The following is a 16,405-nucleotide window of genomic DNA, read 5'->3' as shown; positions in this document are numbered from 1 at the left end:
ATGAATACATGCCCTTTTAGGACTCCTGTAAACATTTTTATTTCAAATTAGAATCTTATTTCAAACTATCTATAGACCCTTTGGTTTATATTTTCAGGTGAATAACATGAGGGACCGAAAAAACTAGCACATGTCGATTGTGTGAACTCTTCGTGTAGCCTCCATGAAAACTGAAAACCTAAGTTGAAGTGAATGTGTGAGCGTTGGTGGTATAGTGGTGAGCATAGCTGCCTTCCAAGCAGTTGACCCGGGTTCGATTCCCGGCCAACGCAAAACTTTATGCGCTTTGAGATAGTTCAAACGCGCTTCACAATAAAACTGTATTATTATTCATACAATCAACATTACTGTTCTTCGAGGTATCTGTGTAATAATTTATCATATCATACAAACGTTAAGGATAATAATGTAAAGTATACAAGGTTTATACCGTTTGGAGTTGAGACTATGAGTTGAGTAAAAGTCTACGGTTGAATTTGAGACACAAAGGCTCCTAGATATTGAAGAACATTACTGCCACCCTACGGTGGACAAGGTAGGCTAGTTCAGGGTTCGTGACACCATACTGTGTGTGACACTACCTATTGCCTTCGGTAGTAGGCGCCGTGCGCCTGCTTATGGCTGAACCGTCTGCAAACTCAGGAATGTGCAGCGCAGGGATTTGTTGAGGCAGGGAATAGGTGCAGCTTCGTGAAAGTGTACATTGTGTTGATGGACCCGTAGCAATAGGCAGAGTACTTCTAGGTCTATCCACGCTGTTTGCATATCTGCATAGTTGTAGAAAAACTCCACTCTAGTCACGCTGGTGAACCTCAGAACTGTCGTAGACGTGGTCAGCCAGCAATCAGTTGGCGTGTCCAGACAAGCGGTTTGAACGACGGCTGCTGAGTCCTATGACTTCTCATCCAAAACCACTGCGTTACTCGCTAACAATTTAGTGTTTAAGTTGTTGTCTCTAATTCAAGCCTACGGTGAAAGTGAAAAACAGTACGGCTCCAAGATGTCTGTAGCGGGCTTCAAGAAGCAGTTTTATAAAGCCAGCCAGGTTAGCAAACAACTTTCCTCCTGTGTAACTGAAAGCTAGCTAGCTAGCATAGCTGATCGGATTAGCTAGCCAGTTTAATGCTGACTTTGTTGCTTTATTTGAAATCTAAATCAAAACTCTGGTCAGTTTATGTGTCTCTCTATTTGCACATATAGGCATGTTTAGCTAGTCGTATATGTAATTGTTACATTGGTTAGGGGGAACAAATAACGGATTCTAACTGTGAGTGAATTGCTAGCTAACTAGCTAGTCTACTAACATTGTTGCAGTAACTTTGTTTGTCAGTAAGTTTTAGCTACATTATGCAAGCCACAGTATGCTAACAGTATAACCTTTTGTATGATGTTACAGATTAGAATATCAGTTTTGTCTGTCTGTGGAACAATTGATAACTTGACAGTTCGCAACTAGCTAGGTTGCTGCCAAGTTATCTTTAAAACATTAGCATATGTTTAGCTTGTCGTCAAGGAAAACATTCCTGACAGGTACCATAGCTGCAGCTGGTAGCCTACAAACTTTGATGAGGAATAGTGCCTGTGTCCAATATGACAGTTGTCATTCAACACCCGCTGTGAGTGTGTAGGCCCACACAAAAACATTTAAATCTTGTACCCTGAGGATATCGTGTGTGTGTGTGTGTGAGAGAGAGAGTGTGAGATGATTATCTTTGGTGTGATTGCTTTAGAGGTGTGATTTCAGATTACAGTTTTACCTTGGGAATTTGCAGTGTAAAATTGCAGCGCAGAAATGTTTTTGATTTGTTTTTCTCAGCTTGAGCCCTGATCTCAAGTTCTGGTTGTTGATAATTAAAAGAGACTTTTGAGTCTGTCTCTTCCTGTCCCTGCTGATCTCAGCAGGAAAGACATTTTCTTTCTGCCCCAACTTCCTGCCAGGAACGGGCCCCAGTTCCCTGTTGGGAAGATAAAAAAGATAGGGCTATGGAGGAAAGAGTCTATCCAACTCTATGGTCGCAAGTACTACGGAAAATGGAGGGGGGGGTGTGTGTGTGTGTGTGTTTCATTGCGTTGTGTTGCGCAGAGCTAAAGAAGACGAACGAGGGAGAGCTCTCTCTAATTGGACTGCAATGCAGTTGTAGTTTCTTGCCAGAACTCCACGAGTCCAAAAATACTTGCCGTCAGCAAGAAATATGATGTCCTTCCCCAAGACACCACTGACACAAATAACACGCTTACTGAGAGTTTGCAGGTTGTAGTTTTGCAGTCACTTGCAACGGCGGTGTAGGAGATTGAACTTAATTGTAGGAATTGGTTTCATATGTGCTACTGCTCAGTTTCTCTTCTCTTCTGGAATGCAGGAAGCTGGCTTTAGAAGTGGATATCTGCAGATGCACCCCACACGCCCTTGCTTTCCAACTAACCCTTTTTCTTTCCCACTAAATGTCCAACATACTTGGAAAACGTTGGGCCTACACAAACACACACACACACACAATTATATAATCCACTGATATCTTATCCGATCGTCAATGTTAAAATGCGTATGGCTTCATATCATGCTTAGGCCATATCATGCTTAGGCCATATCATGCTTAGGCCATATCATACTTAGGCCATATCATACTTAGGCCATATCATGCTTAGGCCATATCATGCTTAGGCCATATCATGCTTAGGCCATATCATGCTTAGGCCATATCATACTTAGGCCATATCATACTTAGGCTTAGGCTTTGCACCATGTAGAGGGAAGTGGGATGGAATGTTAGAGGAAATGGTGGGTCAGAGTGGAGGCTGCAGGTGGCTGATCCTATCATATTCAACTCAGAGGAAGCGGTCAGCTGATGGATCATATGCAGCTCTAAAGGTTATGTTAACATATACAGTGGTATTACTGCTGCCTGCTGCTTACATAGTTACACACAGACAATTCAGCTTCATGCAATTAATATCCGTCAGTCAATGTAAGCTCATTTGCCGTCCATCTGACACACATGAATGTTGTAGTACTATCACTGAGTAGGCTGTTATTCATGTTACAAGAGACCTCACACTTTTACATTTACGGCATTTAGCAGACACCTTTATCCAAAGCGACTTACAACAAATACATTTGTTTAAGTAAGTGAATCATCAAAGTAATCAATGCTCACACCAGCGGCCGTTGGCAGTCGTAATGCCAGTAGGTTATTTATTTATTAGCAGGAGAGAACTTGTGCAGGGGGTAGTGGGGGTGAAGAAGAAAATGTAAAAAAAAAGAAAAATGTAAATGTCATTCAATACTTGCATTTACACTTACAGCATGCATTTCACAATACATATACTTTCACTACTTTCTCTCAAATGTATTTATTCCATAATCTCACATTCACTTTACATGATACACAGTGCCTTCGGAAAGTATTCAGACCCCTTCACTTTTTCCACATTTTGTTGTGTTATAGGCTCAATTTAAAATGGATTAAATTAAAAGAATTTGCCATCAATCCACACACAATACCGCAGAATGACAAAGCGAAAACAAGTTTTTTGACATTTCTGTAAATTTATTAAAATTGAAATACAGAAATACCTCATGTACATAAGTATTCAGAGCCTCTCCTATGACACTCTTAAAATGAGCTAAAATGCAAGGATAATAGTTCATGTAATTTTGGAATTAATATCTTTGTTTTTATAGGGTCTCTGATTTGCATAGGAATCAATTACACATGTATGTACATGTATGCAGACTTACAGCAGGCCTATAGTTCTTTCTTCTTCCTCTCAGCACATTTGACCAGCAAGGTTCCCTCAGGGTCCCTTTATATGTGAGGCCAATGTGAGACTGATGTCATGACCGGAGATTCAGGTGTCGTTTATTGAATGTGTTAGTTTCTATGGTATTGTTCGTAAGGAAGAGGCCTGGCAGCAGTTCCCCCCATTGTTAAGGAGGCAGCTGACTAACCATCACGCTGTCTCTCTCCCAATAAGACGACAATCACACCATTCTTTGTGTAAAAGGGATTCTATTTCCAGGCTGTGTGCTCTCTCTCTCTCTCTTTCTCTATCTAGGGGCTAGCCACGCATGTGGCCCTGTGAGCCTCTGCCTCACTGCATAACTGAGATGTGACTCCACTTCTTGTCATGAGAGACCCCACGTAACAGTTGTGGTTGGCAGAGGATTTGTTATTCCCCTTTGATGATCTTCATCAAGCTGTCTCAGCATGTTTTTTGTGTGTCTTCTTTCAGGAGCACTGTTTCATAGTTCAGACTTTTGTGATATGAGTGAACAGCTAACTGCTGCTGCTAACATTTTTGCTGTGTATCATGTTTAGTGGCCAGGGGCAGAGCTCAATGGCAACTAGGTTCTCTGACCTGTTGATGCAAATGAAACCATCTCATTTTCATGGACTAAGGAAGACACTGACTGAGTCTCTCAGCTAGGCCTACAGCTCTGGATGTGGTTGGCCTTTGTGCCTACACTCATTCCTCTGCATGAGTCACCTTCCCCTCTCCCTCTCCATCCCTGGACTTTCTCCCCCAGATCCTCTGTGGAAATAATGGTTATCCATTCTCTGGTTTACATATTAGAACAGCATGCATATGCATTATTATGGAAACGTGTCACAACCTGAATTCCTGGCCATTGTCAACGCCTCGGATCAGAAAATCAGTGTGTGTTGTTTTCTCAATAATAATTGTAACTGTGATGTGTAAGTCCATGATCGCTACACCATGTGAGTTTACACCTTAAAGCTTTGTTGCCTCAAATGTGTTTTCCATTAAAGGGCCACTTCCTGGCACAACGCACTAATTATGTCCTCCACAGGCTCCTGTCTGTAGTACACATGCCATGATCTCATTTGGGTTTTGATGAGTAGCAAAACTCGATGCGTGTTTGGAAGCCATAGGATAGATCTAGGTAGTCTATGACCAGGCCTAATGTCTTTTGAGCCGCAAGTTTAACTTTGTCTTCACTGTAGTTTGTTACTGACTGTTAAATAGGTTTGTGTGTGTGTCTTTACTTACGACCTGTCCTCCGTCCTTCAGGGTGTCGCGGTTTTCCTAATACCACAGTTTATTACTCTGACCTAATGGTAGCTGAGCCAACCCTTCCAGCAAGTGCCAAAGACTAGGCCTACAGTGTAAAATCCATGTGACACTACAAAAGGATCTTTAATTATTAAACAATCTTCTAGGACTCAGAAGAGGTTCAGGCTTCAGAAGAGGTAAAAAAACACACATAAAAAAACACATTTTTTAACATTTCAGATTTCCTTCATGTTTGGGAGGGTGAGTGTCGGAGAGCCCCCTCTCAGATTGGAATACAATTCCATAAGGCCTAAGAGGCCAGCGTCCACAGGCTAAATGTGGTGCCTTGGCACCGGCAGTGTCTGCTCTGCTGTAGAGACGTCTCTTTGTCCTCACAAGCTGTTGTTGTTCCCCTGTTCATAACTCAGTTAGACCTCCTCAGTCTCACATGTTCAGGACTGCAAGGGAGAGCATACTGTAATGTACTGTAGACCAAGGTGCTCCTCTAACGCAGGGCTAGAACGGGTTGAAGGCAGCGTTTTTGTCTCTCTTTAAGTGTGAAGGAGCGTAGCCTAAACAGAGAGAGTTGAGTACAGTCAGAGGGTGAGCTAAAAACATGTTGAATGTGTCTCGTACATTCCGTCATAAAAACACCACATGCTTTCAATTAACATGGAGGTTTACGTAATCTCAAAAACGTTGAATATTGTCGTTGTTGAAATAAACATTGCCAGAAAAGGGGGGAGAACAAAATGCGATCGTCTCCAGCGTTGTTTTGACAGATAGATAGATCATTACGAAGAAAAACAGTGACTCGTGTGACTGATGGCGCAACAACAACTGTGTTGATAGGCTGTCATGGTCTTACTTGGAAGCATGAATAAGGCTCAAGTTTTTCTTCTTCCCTGTTTCTCTCTCTGCTTTAGAATTTTACCGATCAATGTGGATGACTCTGGGTGACTCTGCCTGTTGGTTGAAGGCTAAAAGTGGAAATATGACATCAAATATTGTCGAAATAGTTTTGAGAGAGCAGACGTGACTTCAGTCAGTGCAACAGGGAGGGAGGGGGGGAGGGAGGGGTGGTGGGGGTGGGGTGAATTTGTTTAACACGTGTACAGTGCTAAAAGCACAGGGCTCATGGAGCAGTCTTTTTTCCACAGGGGGTAAGATAGTGGCAGAAGGAGTGTAAATGTGTAAATTGAGGGCGAGGGTGGCCTGCCAGCCTGCTGGCGCCCATGATTGAGATCAACCTGCAAGGTATCCCGTTTAGTGTTCACACCATGGGGAGGCTGGTGGAGGTAGACGTCTGTTTGATACCGTTCCTCATTCCGTGCCATGCCTTACAATGAGCTGACACCTCTGGGATGCATTCGTCAAGCTACAGTATAAGATCGTGACGTTGGATCTACTGATTTCCTTTGAAGAAACTGATTGATATTTGATATCTTCGGGCAGCGTCTGGTCCTTATTATTCATCCCAGGTCACTGTAAAGAATTTCCCCAGCGTCTGCACAGGATAGGGGCTGGGCCTCCAATGGTCAGCTCTGCTCTGCAGCTCACAGAGACTTAATATCCCCAATGGCGTCTGTGTTTCTGTTTGCTTATGTGTCCTTGAGTTTATCCGCGTGATAATGGAGAAGAACTCCCATAAAGTGTTTTGTCACGAGGTCTTGTTTCTCACAAGGCCTCCGTCCTGTAATCTGTGTGCTTTAGCCAACTCCTACTATTGTGATGTCATAAGTACAGCTATAGAGTTTGCTAAGTACGCAAGCTGGTTTGATAGCAGGCCAGCAGGATAGCAGGCCAGCTCCAGTTCAAAATGAAATGTTGCCATGTTAAAACCTGTGGTCCTCTGTGGCTCAGTTGGTAGAGCATGGCGCTAACAACGCTTAGGTTGTGGGTTAGGTTTTGATTCCCAACGGTTAGGTTTTGATTCCAGCTGGGACCACATATACTGAAATGTATGCACTCACTGCAATGTAAGTCGCTTTGGATAAAAGCATCAGCTAAATGGCATATATATATATATTAAAACCTAGACTTGTGTGCAAACTGAATTCTGCTCATGTTGTGCTTTCTCTACAATGAGCAGTGGAAAAGATTGAATAAACAACGTTAGTCCTGTGGTCTCTCTGATCCTCTCTCCTATGAACAGCATGTATTGTGTGGTGGTGACCCTCCCCTTCTCTCCCCCTCTCTGTAGATGGTTAGTGAGAAGGTCGGGGGTGCAGAGGGAACCAAACTGGACGATGACTTCAAAGATTTGGAACGGGTAAGAATACCTCCGTCTGGAAATTCCTTTGTATCTTTGCTGGCTCTCACAGCGTGGCGTTCTGACTTCACCACACAAGAGACACACACACACAGGACCTGGATCATGGCACTGATCGAGGACAAAAGGCAAAAACAGCAGCCTATGCTTGAATACATTTCTCATTATTCAGTACTGTATGGTATTGTAAGGCCTTATAATGCCACCACATTCACATACAGGTTCCATACAGGTAGATGGTCCCCGATGACACGAGTTTGAAGTAGGGACTGTTGCATCATGTTTTATGTAGCCGGGGAGTGCAGAGTCAGCTGTTAGTGAGCGGGCTCAGTTTGCAGGCTGTGTGCTATGTCAGTAGAGTAGGTGTGTGAAAGCCATCTGCGGAGACACGTAGGGCCTATACATGTAGACGCACACCTGCCCTTCCTGCCCGAAACAGCTGTCACGAGCACTCAGCTGTCACCAACCCCAATCTACACCAACAAGGAACCGGTTATTGCGCGTTTCACCACAATTTGCTCAGATAGAGGAAAACACACATCAGATCGCCTCTTTGAAAACACACATCAGATCGCCTCTTTGAAAACACACATCAGATCGCCTCTTTCCATAACCCATTACAAGCTTCATCGCAAAGGGATAGTCTTACAATGACTTAAAAAGGAATGTGTTCTGTTTGATCTCTGCTGGTGGTAGTGTTGTCTGTGTGAGGTTGTAGTCACTAGTGACTAGTCAGTGATGTCCCCCCCTGTGTTGTGTAGAAAGTCGATGTGACCAGTAAAGCTGTGGTGGAGGTGATCTCCAAAACCTCAGAGTACCTGCAGCCCAACCCAGGTGAGAAGATGGACCACCAACACACACTCTGGATGGACGACAGTCTCACCTTCAATTCAAATGAATGATAATTGTCTCATGAAGGGGGTGAAATTAAAATACCTTTTGTTTTATGTGGACTGAATAGACATGCCTTAACACATCTCTCCCCCTCTGTTTCTCCCTCAGCATCGCGGGCGAAGCTGTCCATGTTGAACACAATGTCTAAGATCCGTGGGCAGGTGAAGAACCCAGGCTACCCCCAGGCAGAGGGGCTGCTGGGAGAGTGCATGGTCAAGTACGGCCGGGACCTAGGGGAGGAAAACAACTTCGGTAGGGTGTGTGTGTGTGGGGGGGGGGGGTCTGTGTGTGTGTCTGTGTGTGTCGTGTGCATGTGCGTGTGTGTGCTGGATGGGCAGGGGGAGTGTGTCTGTCTCTCTGTGCTTGTGTTTGGAGGAATTGCACCTGTTGTGTTGGAGAGATGTGTTTCGTCTGTGTATATGGCTCTGTGAATGCGTCCTCCTTTTGCTGTGTTGCAGGTGGTGCTCTTTGTGACGCAGGTGAGACCATGAAGAGGCTGGCGGAGGTGAAAGACTCTCTAGACATTGATGTCAAACAGAACTTTATCGATCCATTACAAGGGCTGTGTGACAAGGACCTCAGAGAGATACAGGTATAACACACGCTCATGTCTGCTGCTGAAATTCATGTCAGACAAGGCATCCGGGGAAGAAAACTTTGTCACTGTCCTGTGTTTTACAAATGGACGACATTGATCCCCTCTGCACTCTTTCTTCTTCCATCGCCTCTTTCATTATCCCCATCTCTTCCTTCTCCCCCCTTTCTTTCTCTCTCCCTTCCTCCTCTCCCTTCCTCCTCTCCCTCCCTCCTCTCCCCCGCCCCCCGCCCCCAGCACCATCTGAAGAAGCTGGAAGGCAGGCGTCTGGACTACGACTACAAGAAGAAACGTCAGGGGAAGATCCCAGATGAGGAGGTCAGACAGGCACTGGAGAAGTTCCACGAGTCCAAGGAGGTGGCAGAGACCAGCATGTACAACCTGCTGGAGACTGATGTGAGTACCAGTTGCGTGTGGGTGTGCACGCGTGCGTGTGCATGTTAGTGTTGCACGCCGAACTGGTTCTACAAAGGTATCAAGATTCCCTGTTTTGAAAACAGTTCTATACTCAGAACATTTAGAACCCTTTATATATATATATGTGTGTGTGTGTGTGTGTGTGTGTATGTATATATATATATATATATATATATATATATATATATATATATATATATATATATATACCATAAATGCCTCACACAGTATTTACTTTGAGCTGTGCGGAATATTATCTTATAAGTGTGATTTGTCGATATGCTCACGGGGGGGAGGGGGGGAGGGGGGGCGGCAGTGCGCTCTGGCATGCTCTCTGCATGCATAGTGGGCGTGTGGCTGGGAAACACAACGCTGAACAAACGCACACGCGGCGTTGACAAGGAGAAGGATGGAAGCCGCATGTGTGGATGCTGGCCGTCCCCAGCTTGTTGATAAACAGGATGCCAGAAGTGAAATCTGGCGTTACTTTGCTTCTAGAGCCAACGATGACGGCGAGCCGACAGAAATCACGAAGCCTGTTTGTAAAACATGTTACAAGGCCGTGCAGTCAAAGGGAGGCAACACGTCACAGTTAGCCAAGCATCTTTCTGATAGGCATCCTGACCTCTTTCAAGGAGTTAAAATCACGACAGGTCAGCGAATAGGTCTGATGGCTAAGGATATGCTTACATACATGATTCAATAACATAACACGTTCAGGGATGGAAATTAAGTTCAGCATGTCCTCAAATATTCAGTCAAGCAAGCGAGTGAGTTTAAAAAAAACTCTCCTGGTGAACTGTGATCATGTGCCTTTGCCGGATGTTCCATCCCTGTTAGATTTAAAAATTAAATCTCAAGATTAGGCATACCATAAATTAGTGAAATATTCATGTCATTGAGATAAGACCTGGGCCTGTATTATGGCCAGATTGACAGATATATCCTTATATTTTCGGTTATATTGAATGAATGTAAACAAATATTTTGTGTTCACTCATTTGTTGTTGACCATAGTATATTAATATTAGTATACTAATTCAAATATCAGCTATCAAATCTAATTATGGATTCATTATCGTTTTTTTGGTTGCCATGGTATCGTTTAAGAATCGAAATCTTGACACTTAAGCTGGTATCGGTATCGAAGTCAACATTTGGTATCGGGACAGCACTAGTGTGTGTCTTTTTGAATGTCTCCCTGATGATGTCATTCAGAATGTAGTTAGGAATTCCCCCGTGATCATCTAGCTGAAGGTGATTATTTAATGACTTCATTACGCTGTGTTGCTCAGTTTTATTCCTCAGCGATGGCTTATCTGCTAGTTTCCTAAGGAGGACTAGTGCCATCTATGGGCTGGAAATCTCTCTGTTCCAACATTTACCTCCCTGGATAACAACCGTAACAATAGCATATTAAATAGGTAAACATGAGCTCCTATCTTTATTCATAGCCAGCTGGTTTAGAATATGTTTCCCATGGCCATGCCAGCCCTACCCATGGGCGTACGTTGTTGAGGGTGTATGTCAATACTGTGAATGCAGCTTTCTGTTTACACCATTGGACAGATTATTTATTAACCGGAATGTTAAACTTGTTATCCAGGGGAATGACACTGTGCGTGCTTACTCATGTGTGTATCAAGGTGACCATGGGCTGGGTTTGAGTGTGTATGTGTGTGTACAGTGCGTGTACAAGTAACCTGTGTGTGTGTGTGTTACAGATAGCGCAAGTGAGCCAGCTGTGTCTGGTGTGTACACTTGTGCACTAAGTAACCTGTGTGTGTGTGTGTTACAGATAGAGCAGGTGAGCCAGCTGTGTCTGGTGTGTACACTTGTGCACTAAGTAACCTGTGTGTGTGTGTGTGTGTGTGTGTGTTACAGATAGAGCAGGTGAGCCAGCTGTCGTCTCTGGTGGAGTCTCAGCTGCAGTACCACAGGCAGGCCGTACAGATCCTGGAGGAGCTCTCAGACAAACTCAGGGACAGGTACCCAACCCTAACCCTAACCGTAGGCCACTTAGATATTCTATAAAGTGTGTTCTTAGGTGCCCTCAAAGCTAATTGATTGATTGATTGATTGATTGATCGATTGGCATGAATACAAATGTAGTCCCAGCCTCCTAAAGCCAAGTCACTGGAGAAACTCAGGGACAGATCCAGGGACAGATCCAGGGACAGATACAGGGACAGATACAGGGACAGATCCAGGGACAGATACAGGGACCCACTGGCTGAGTCCCACAGCCCTTGACTTTTCTCTGTGAAGCCTCATTTGATTCATTCCATTTGACCTGTCTTGCACGAGATCAGCACAAACTCAACAACTATTTGCACATAGTGACAATTGCATTGGAGACAGATTATCAATATTAGATATGCTTTGCTATAAACAAAATACAGAGAACAGGTTCCTGCCCAACCTTCGGAAAACTGTGGAAACTGATATTGTTATGGATCTATACAGATACAGGGACACACTGGCTCAGTCCTACAGCCTTTTACCTTCAGTGATTTTATCTCACTGTGTCCTCCTGTGCTCTGAAAAACTATTTAGAAGCGAATGTAGCCCCAGCCCCTCACAACACCCCCTGTAACAGCTGATGGAGGATCAGATTACCCTGCCTGACCCCAATTCAACCTATCTGACCCTTTATCAGTGGATTACAGGCAGGCAAGTTCCACCCTCTCCTAGTCACAACCAGCCCGGAGGGCCACACCATATCTGTGTCACTGTGTCCCTGTGGTTGAACATGGGGGGCATCAAAGGGGCAATCAGAGAACTTGAATCCGTTCGCACACTGCTTGACCTCCAATAGCAGTGAATGAGTTGTTCCTTGTATAACATTTATATCAGTCTGTAGCTTTCTCACCAATTCGCCATCTGGTACTCAGAGTCCGTCAGTCTACTGCTACTTGTAGAGGGTAGTGAAGTATAGTCCATTGTGTTCTCTGGAGCTGCAGTACTGCTCCAGCCTAACTGTCTGTCTCTCTCTCTCTCCCCCACCCTCTCTCTCTCGCCCCCTCCCTCCCTCTCCCCCTCCCTCTGTAGGATGAGTGAGGCCCAGACTCGACCACGTCGTGAGTTCACGCCCAAACCCAAGCCCGTCTTTGATTTTGGAGATAACGACCAATCAAATGGTGGCTACACATCTTCGGTTGTCCCGCCCCCCTCACACAACTCAGGTGAGAGGCGGCTCTCGCATCCTTATTTCACTTCTGTAGCCTTTAGACTGGTTCCTTTTGAGTTTGGCGTGTGTGTGTGTGTGTGCGTGCGTGCGTGCGTGCGTCATACGATGAGTGGTGTGCGTGTGCATCTCTGTGTACCTTTAGTGTGTGTGTGTGTGTGTCTGTGTCTGTGTCTGTAGTGTGCGTGTGCGTGCACACACACACCGAGTAAACAGGAGGGGGGGTTCAGCTGTCAGGTGGTTGCTCCGGTCTCCAGTTGACCTTGTTCTTCTTTTCCTGTGACTTCATCAGAGCCGTCTTTCCTCCCCGCCAGATTGTCATTTCGGAAGTCCAGATTGCGTGAGTCAGAGAGTGTGTTGGTGTCGGGCTGGTGGACGAGCCACCTGTGTGAAATGGTCGACATAATCCAAAATGTGTCATATCAACAAGCTCTCTTGATTGCCTAGCAAATCTTTGTTGTAGATGTTCACTAAACTTTTTTGGGGGGGAACTCATGACTCTCCATTTAGTTTGGACGTCTGAATAGTGTTAATTTAAGCTCAGAGCTTTTTGATTGACACGGCCTAACCTACTGTGCTGAATGCGGACTCCCTTTGCAGTGGTACACACACACACACACACACACACACACAAAGCCCCTGTAACTCCCCCCGTTGTTTCTCAACTCTGATTCATGGAATTGGTCCTATAGGTTGATTGGGATGTGGGATGTGTTGCACAATGGTGTAAAAGTCAGTAGTAAATCCCTCCCCATATTCTCTGTGCTGTGATGTGCCAACAGCCTGTGGGGTGAACTGATACAATGAGGAAATTGTTTGGGGACAAAAGTGTGTGTGTGTCGCTCGCTGTCTGAGCTCAGTGGGAGATGGATAGAGAGTAATGGAGAAACACTGGGTCACAGGGTGTGGTTTTACTCACATGGTGGTCTCACTGGGATGGGGGACATTGTCAGGAGTGTGTCGTTGCCATGGGATCACTACTGATGTGTGCACTGTGCTTTGGCGCTTGCACACTCACTCACGTCTGTAACACTAACACCGTGTGAGGCTTCAGTGTGTTTGGTCTTGCAGCCATGCAGAGTGCTTAACCACAGGGCTGACACTGCTCCAGCTCTGTCTGTGTCATGGGAGGGAGGGAGGGAGGGAAGAAAGAAAGAAGGGGGAGGTAGAGGGGCTGGGACTGCTAGTATGATGTTCACTAATTTAAACATTCACTTTTTCCTCTCTCTCTCTCTCTCTCTCTCTCTCTCTCTCTCTCTCTCTCTCTTTCTCTCTCTCTCTCTCTCTCTCTCTCTCTCTCTCCTGTCTGTCGTCCAGCTTCAGAACAGCCATGTGCTAAGGCCTTGTACGACTTTGACCCAGAGAACGAGGGAGAGCTGGGTTTCCGCGAGGGCGACATCATCACCCTGACCAATCAGATCGACGAGAACTGGTACGAGGGCATGCTGCGCGGCCAATCAGGATTCTTCCCTCTCAACTACGTGGAAGTGGTCACTCCCCTGTCACACTAGAGTTTGTTGCCTAGAGAGAGGGGCGGGGGTGGGAGGGGGGGAGGAATTAAGAGAGGGAGAGACAGAAACAGAGAGGGAAAGAGAGAGAGAGAGAGGGAACAAGGAGCCAGTGGGACAGATCCTAGAGTCTTCATCCTCATCATCATCACCATCATCACAGACGTACCTGTACTCTTTGGCACTTTGTCATCTGGACTTTCGAAAGGAGGGAAATTGGAAGATGTTGGCTTCTCACATTCCAGTTCAGAAAAGGAAAGAATTGAATATAATCCCCCCACCCCCCTCCCTCCCGCACATGGAAAAAGGAAGACAGGAAGACGGATAGATACAGAATGTTACCCAAACGAATGAAACAAACAAAAATCCTGACTGGCTGTAAATGTTCAAGAGTAATGTGCACCTTCAACCACAGATACCCTTGTAGAAAAGAGAGGATTTGAATTAAATCTCTAGTCAGAGTTGATTTATTTAATGGTAAGCAGAATACATGTACAGAACATCTGTAGTTAAACTGGTTATTTTAACTCTGTAAAAGTTTATAGCCATGATTGTATGTCTTATTGTATCTCAAAACTGCAGCCAATTGTCAAAGTAACGTTTAGTCACTTACTAAGTTTCTTTAAAGCCTGACTAGCCAAACATAGACGGAAAATAAGCATGGACTTGGCTGAATGCCTTCCTTATATCCAAGGAATCCACACTTGACAGTACAGTGATTGAAATGGTAGATTCTGACTGGACTTCATCTCTTGGTGCCCCCTGCTGGCCAGGCTGAGACTACCATTCTCCTCAGTGAACAACAAATGCCTTGTAGTCGTGATGTACAGTATTTACATACAGTATTTACTGTCGGTTCATGGACTCCAGCATAGAGCATCATGCCCTGTCCTCCAGCAGTCAACGCTCTCTCGACCTTAGCCCCAGGCAAGCACACAAGGCCTCAGACAGTGTTTTATTTGTTACCGTATTTGATTTCAGCCTTGTGATATACATTTGTATGTGTAGTGCATGAGCACAATTGTTAGATTGCTCCTCGGTCCTCCAATGAGATGCCGTGTGTGTAGGGGACTCACTCCAGTGGGAGGTGCACTCCACTGTGGGGGGTGGGGGGGGGGGGGGGGGGGTTACTGACACAAGCAGGAGAGACTGAAGCCCCTATAGACACACCAGACACTAACATTTCACCTTTTTAAAGACGTGCTTTTCCCTAGGGGTTCTCGATACATAGTGTCATTAGTAAGATATGAGGCCTGTTAGCTTTAGTGCTCCTGATGTGTCTGTTGTCAAATCTGTCCAATACAGGAAACAGCCAAAAATGCATGATTTTAAAATGGAATGTGTGGTTAATGAACCATGATGTGGCAGCGATATCGTGAGAAGGGGAGGTTTTTTTTTTTTTACGTATGTCACCGTGACGACTCATCTTCTCCATAGAAACCCAGCTCGACCCCCTTAAGCGCGTGTGTATGTCCTTGTGCCTCAATAGAGGACGCTGCTGGCGGCATCCTGTGTCTCACGTGCACCTTGGTGTGTGAGTGTTTTCGTGTACAATGTGTGTGTGTGTGTGTGCGTGTGTGTATGTGTGTATGAGACTGTGAACCTCTCTCGTGTCAGTACATAGACCACATTTAACGATATTCATATGTGTGTGTGTTTACTTCTTCATATGTTATGAAACTCCTCCCAGGGACTCTTGGTAGGAGGGGCTGGGGTAGACAGGACTTTGTTTGTATGTTCCTGGACTCGACGGCAGAGGGAGTCTCGTCGTGAGAACATGAGGGAAAGGTTGGATACTGGTTGTTGATGCAGAAGAGGACAAAAAGGGAAAATGGGATCATATATGGCAAGAGGTCCTCTGGTTTTATCTGTGTGATGGTTCTCCTGTGAACAGCCCTTACTACCCAGATTCTTATTTACGTCCAGTCGAGAAACGATGTCTGATGGCCGACAGGCAAGGTTGAATCTGTCACTCAAATCTCTTTATCAGAGCTACAAGCCCCCCCCAGAATTGTAAGTTGTCTGTTGCACAGGACTCATATTGAGTGACATTTACCTCTCCCTTCAATGTACGAGTCCAGGTTATTTACAGTGGTCATGAGTTTCAACTACTCCTCTCTCCTCCAGCCTGCTGTCTGTCTGTCTGTCTGTCTGTCTGTCTGTCTACCACTCTGCTCTGTCACAGCAGCACCCTCACTCCGGGGTTGAAGCCCTCTCCGTTTACAGACTTGGTCATAGTTCATTTTAATGACACTGAACCTTTAAAGAGCATCTTGGTGCTGACTGGATCACACACCATGAAGAGTCAAAAAAGATAGTAGAGTTCATTGTTAGGGGGTGCTTCAGTGCCTTTGGAAAAGGAAAGAGGGAAAGACTAATACAAAAACCAAAATAACCAAGCTACTTTTTATGGTCATGAATTTCTGTACCAACCGTATGGTTCTTTGTTCATTTCCAGCCTTGGCACTTGGTGTGTTCAGATGTCTGCATGTGTGCCCATGTGCCTTTTGTGACAC

General features: G+C 45.1%; 1 protein-coding gene across 3 annotated transcripts; it reads left to right on the top strand.

The window, feature by feature from the left end:
* Positions 1-859: 859 nt before the first annotated feature.
* On the top strand, positions 860-14,976 carry sh3gl1b (SH3-domain GRB2-like 1b). 3 transcript variants are annotated; one of them, XM_083671112.1, is made up of 10 exons: positions 860-1,045; positions 7,220-7,288; positions 8,050-8,122; positions 8,291-8,434; positions 8,641-8,774; positions 9,015-9,173; positions 11,079-11,182; positions 12,246-12,379; positions 12,674-12,721; positions 13,699-14,976. In XM_083671112.1, exons 1-10 carry the CDS (start codon positions 1,001-1,003, stop codon positions 13,890-13,892), a joined length of 1,104 nt encoding a protein of 367 aa, XP_083527238.1. In that variant the 5' UTR covers positions 860-1,000; the 3' UTR covers positions 13,893-14,976. The 3 variants fall into 3 exon arrangements, with proteins under 3 accessions (XP_083527238.1, XP_083527240.1, XP_083527239.1); XM_083671113.1 differs by lacking the exon at positions 860-1,045 and adding an exon at positions 6,881-6,995; XM_083671114.1 differs by lacking the exon at positions 12,674-12,721.
* Positions 14,977-16,405: the final 1,429 nt, after the last annotated feature.

The sequence above is a fragment of the Argentina silus genome, assembly GCF_951799395.1.
Source record: "Argentina silus genome assembly, chromosome: 6".
NCBI lineage: Eukaryota > Metazoa > Chordata > Actinopteri > Argentiniformes > Argentinidae > Argentina > Argentina silus.
The sequence above is the reverse complement of the archived record's forward strand: the minus strand, read 5'-3'. Positions and strand labels throughout refer to the sequence as shown.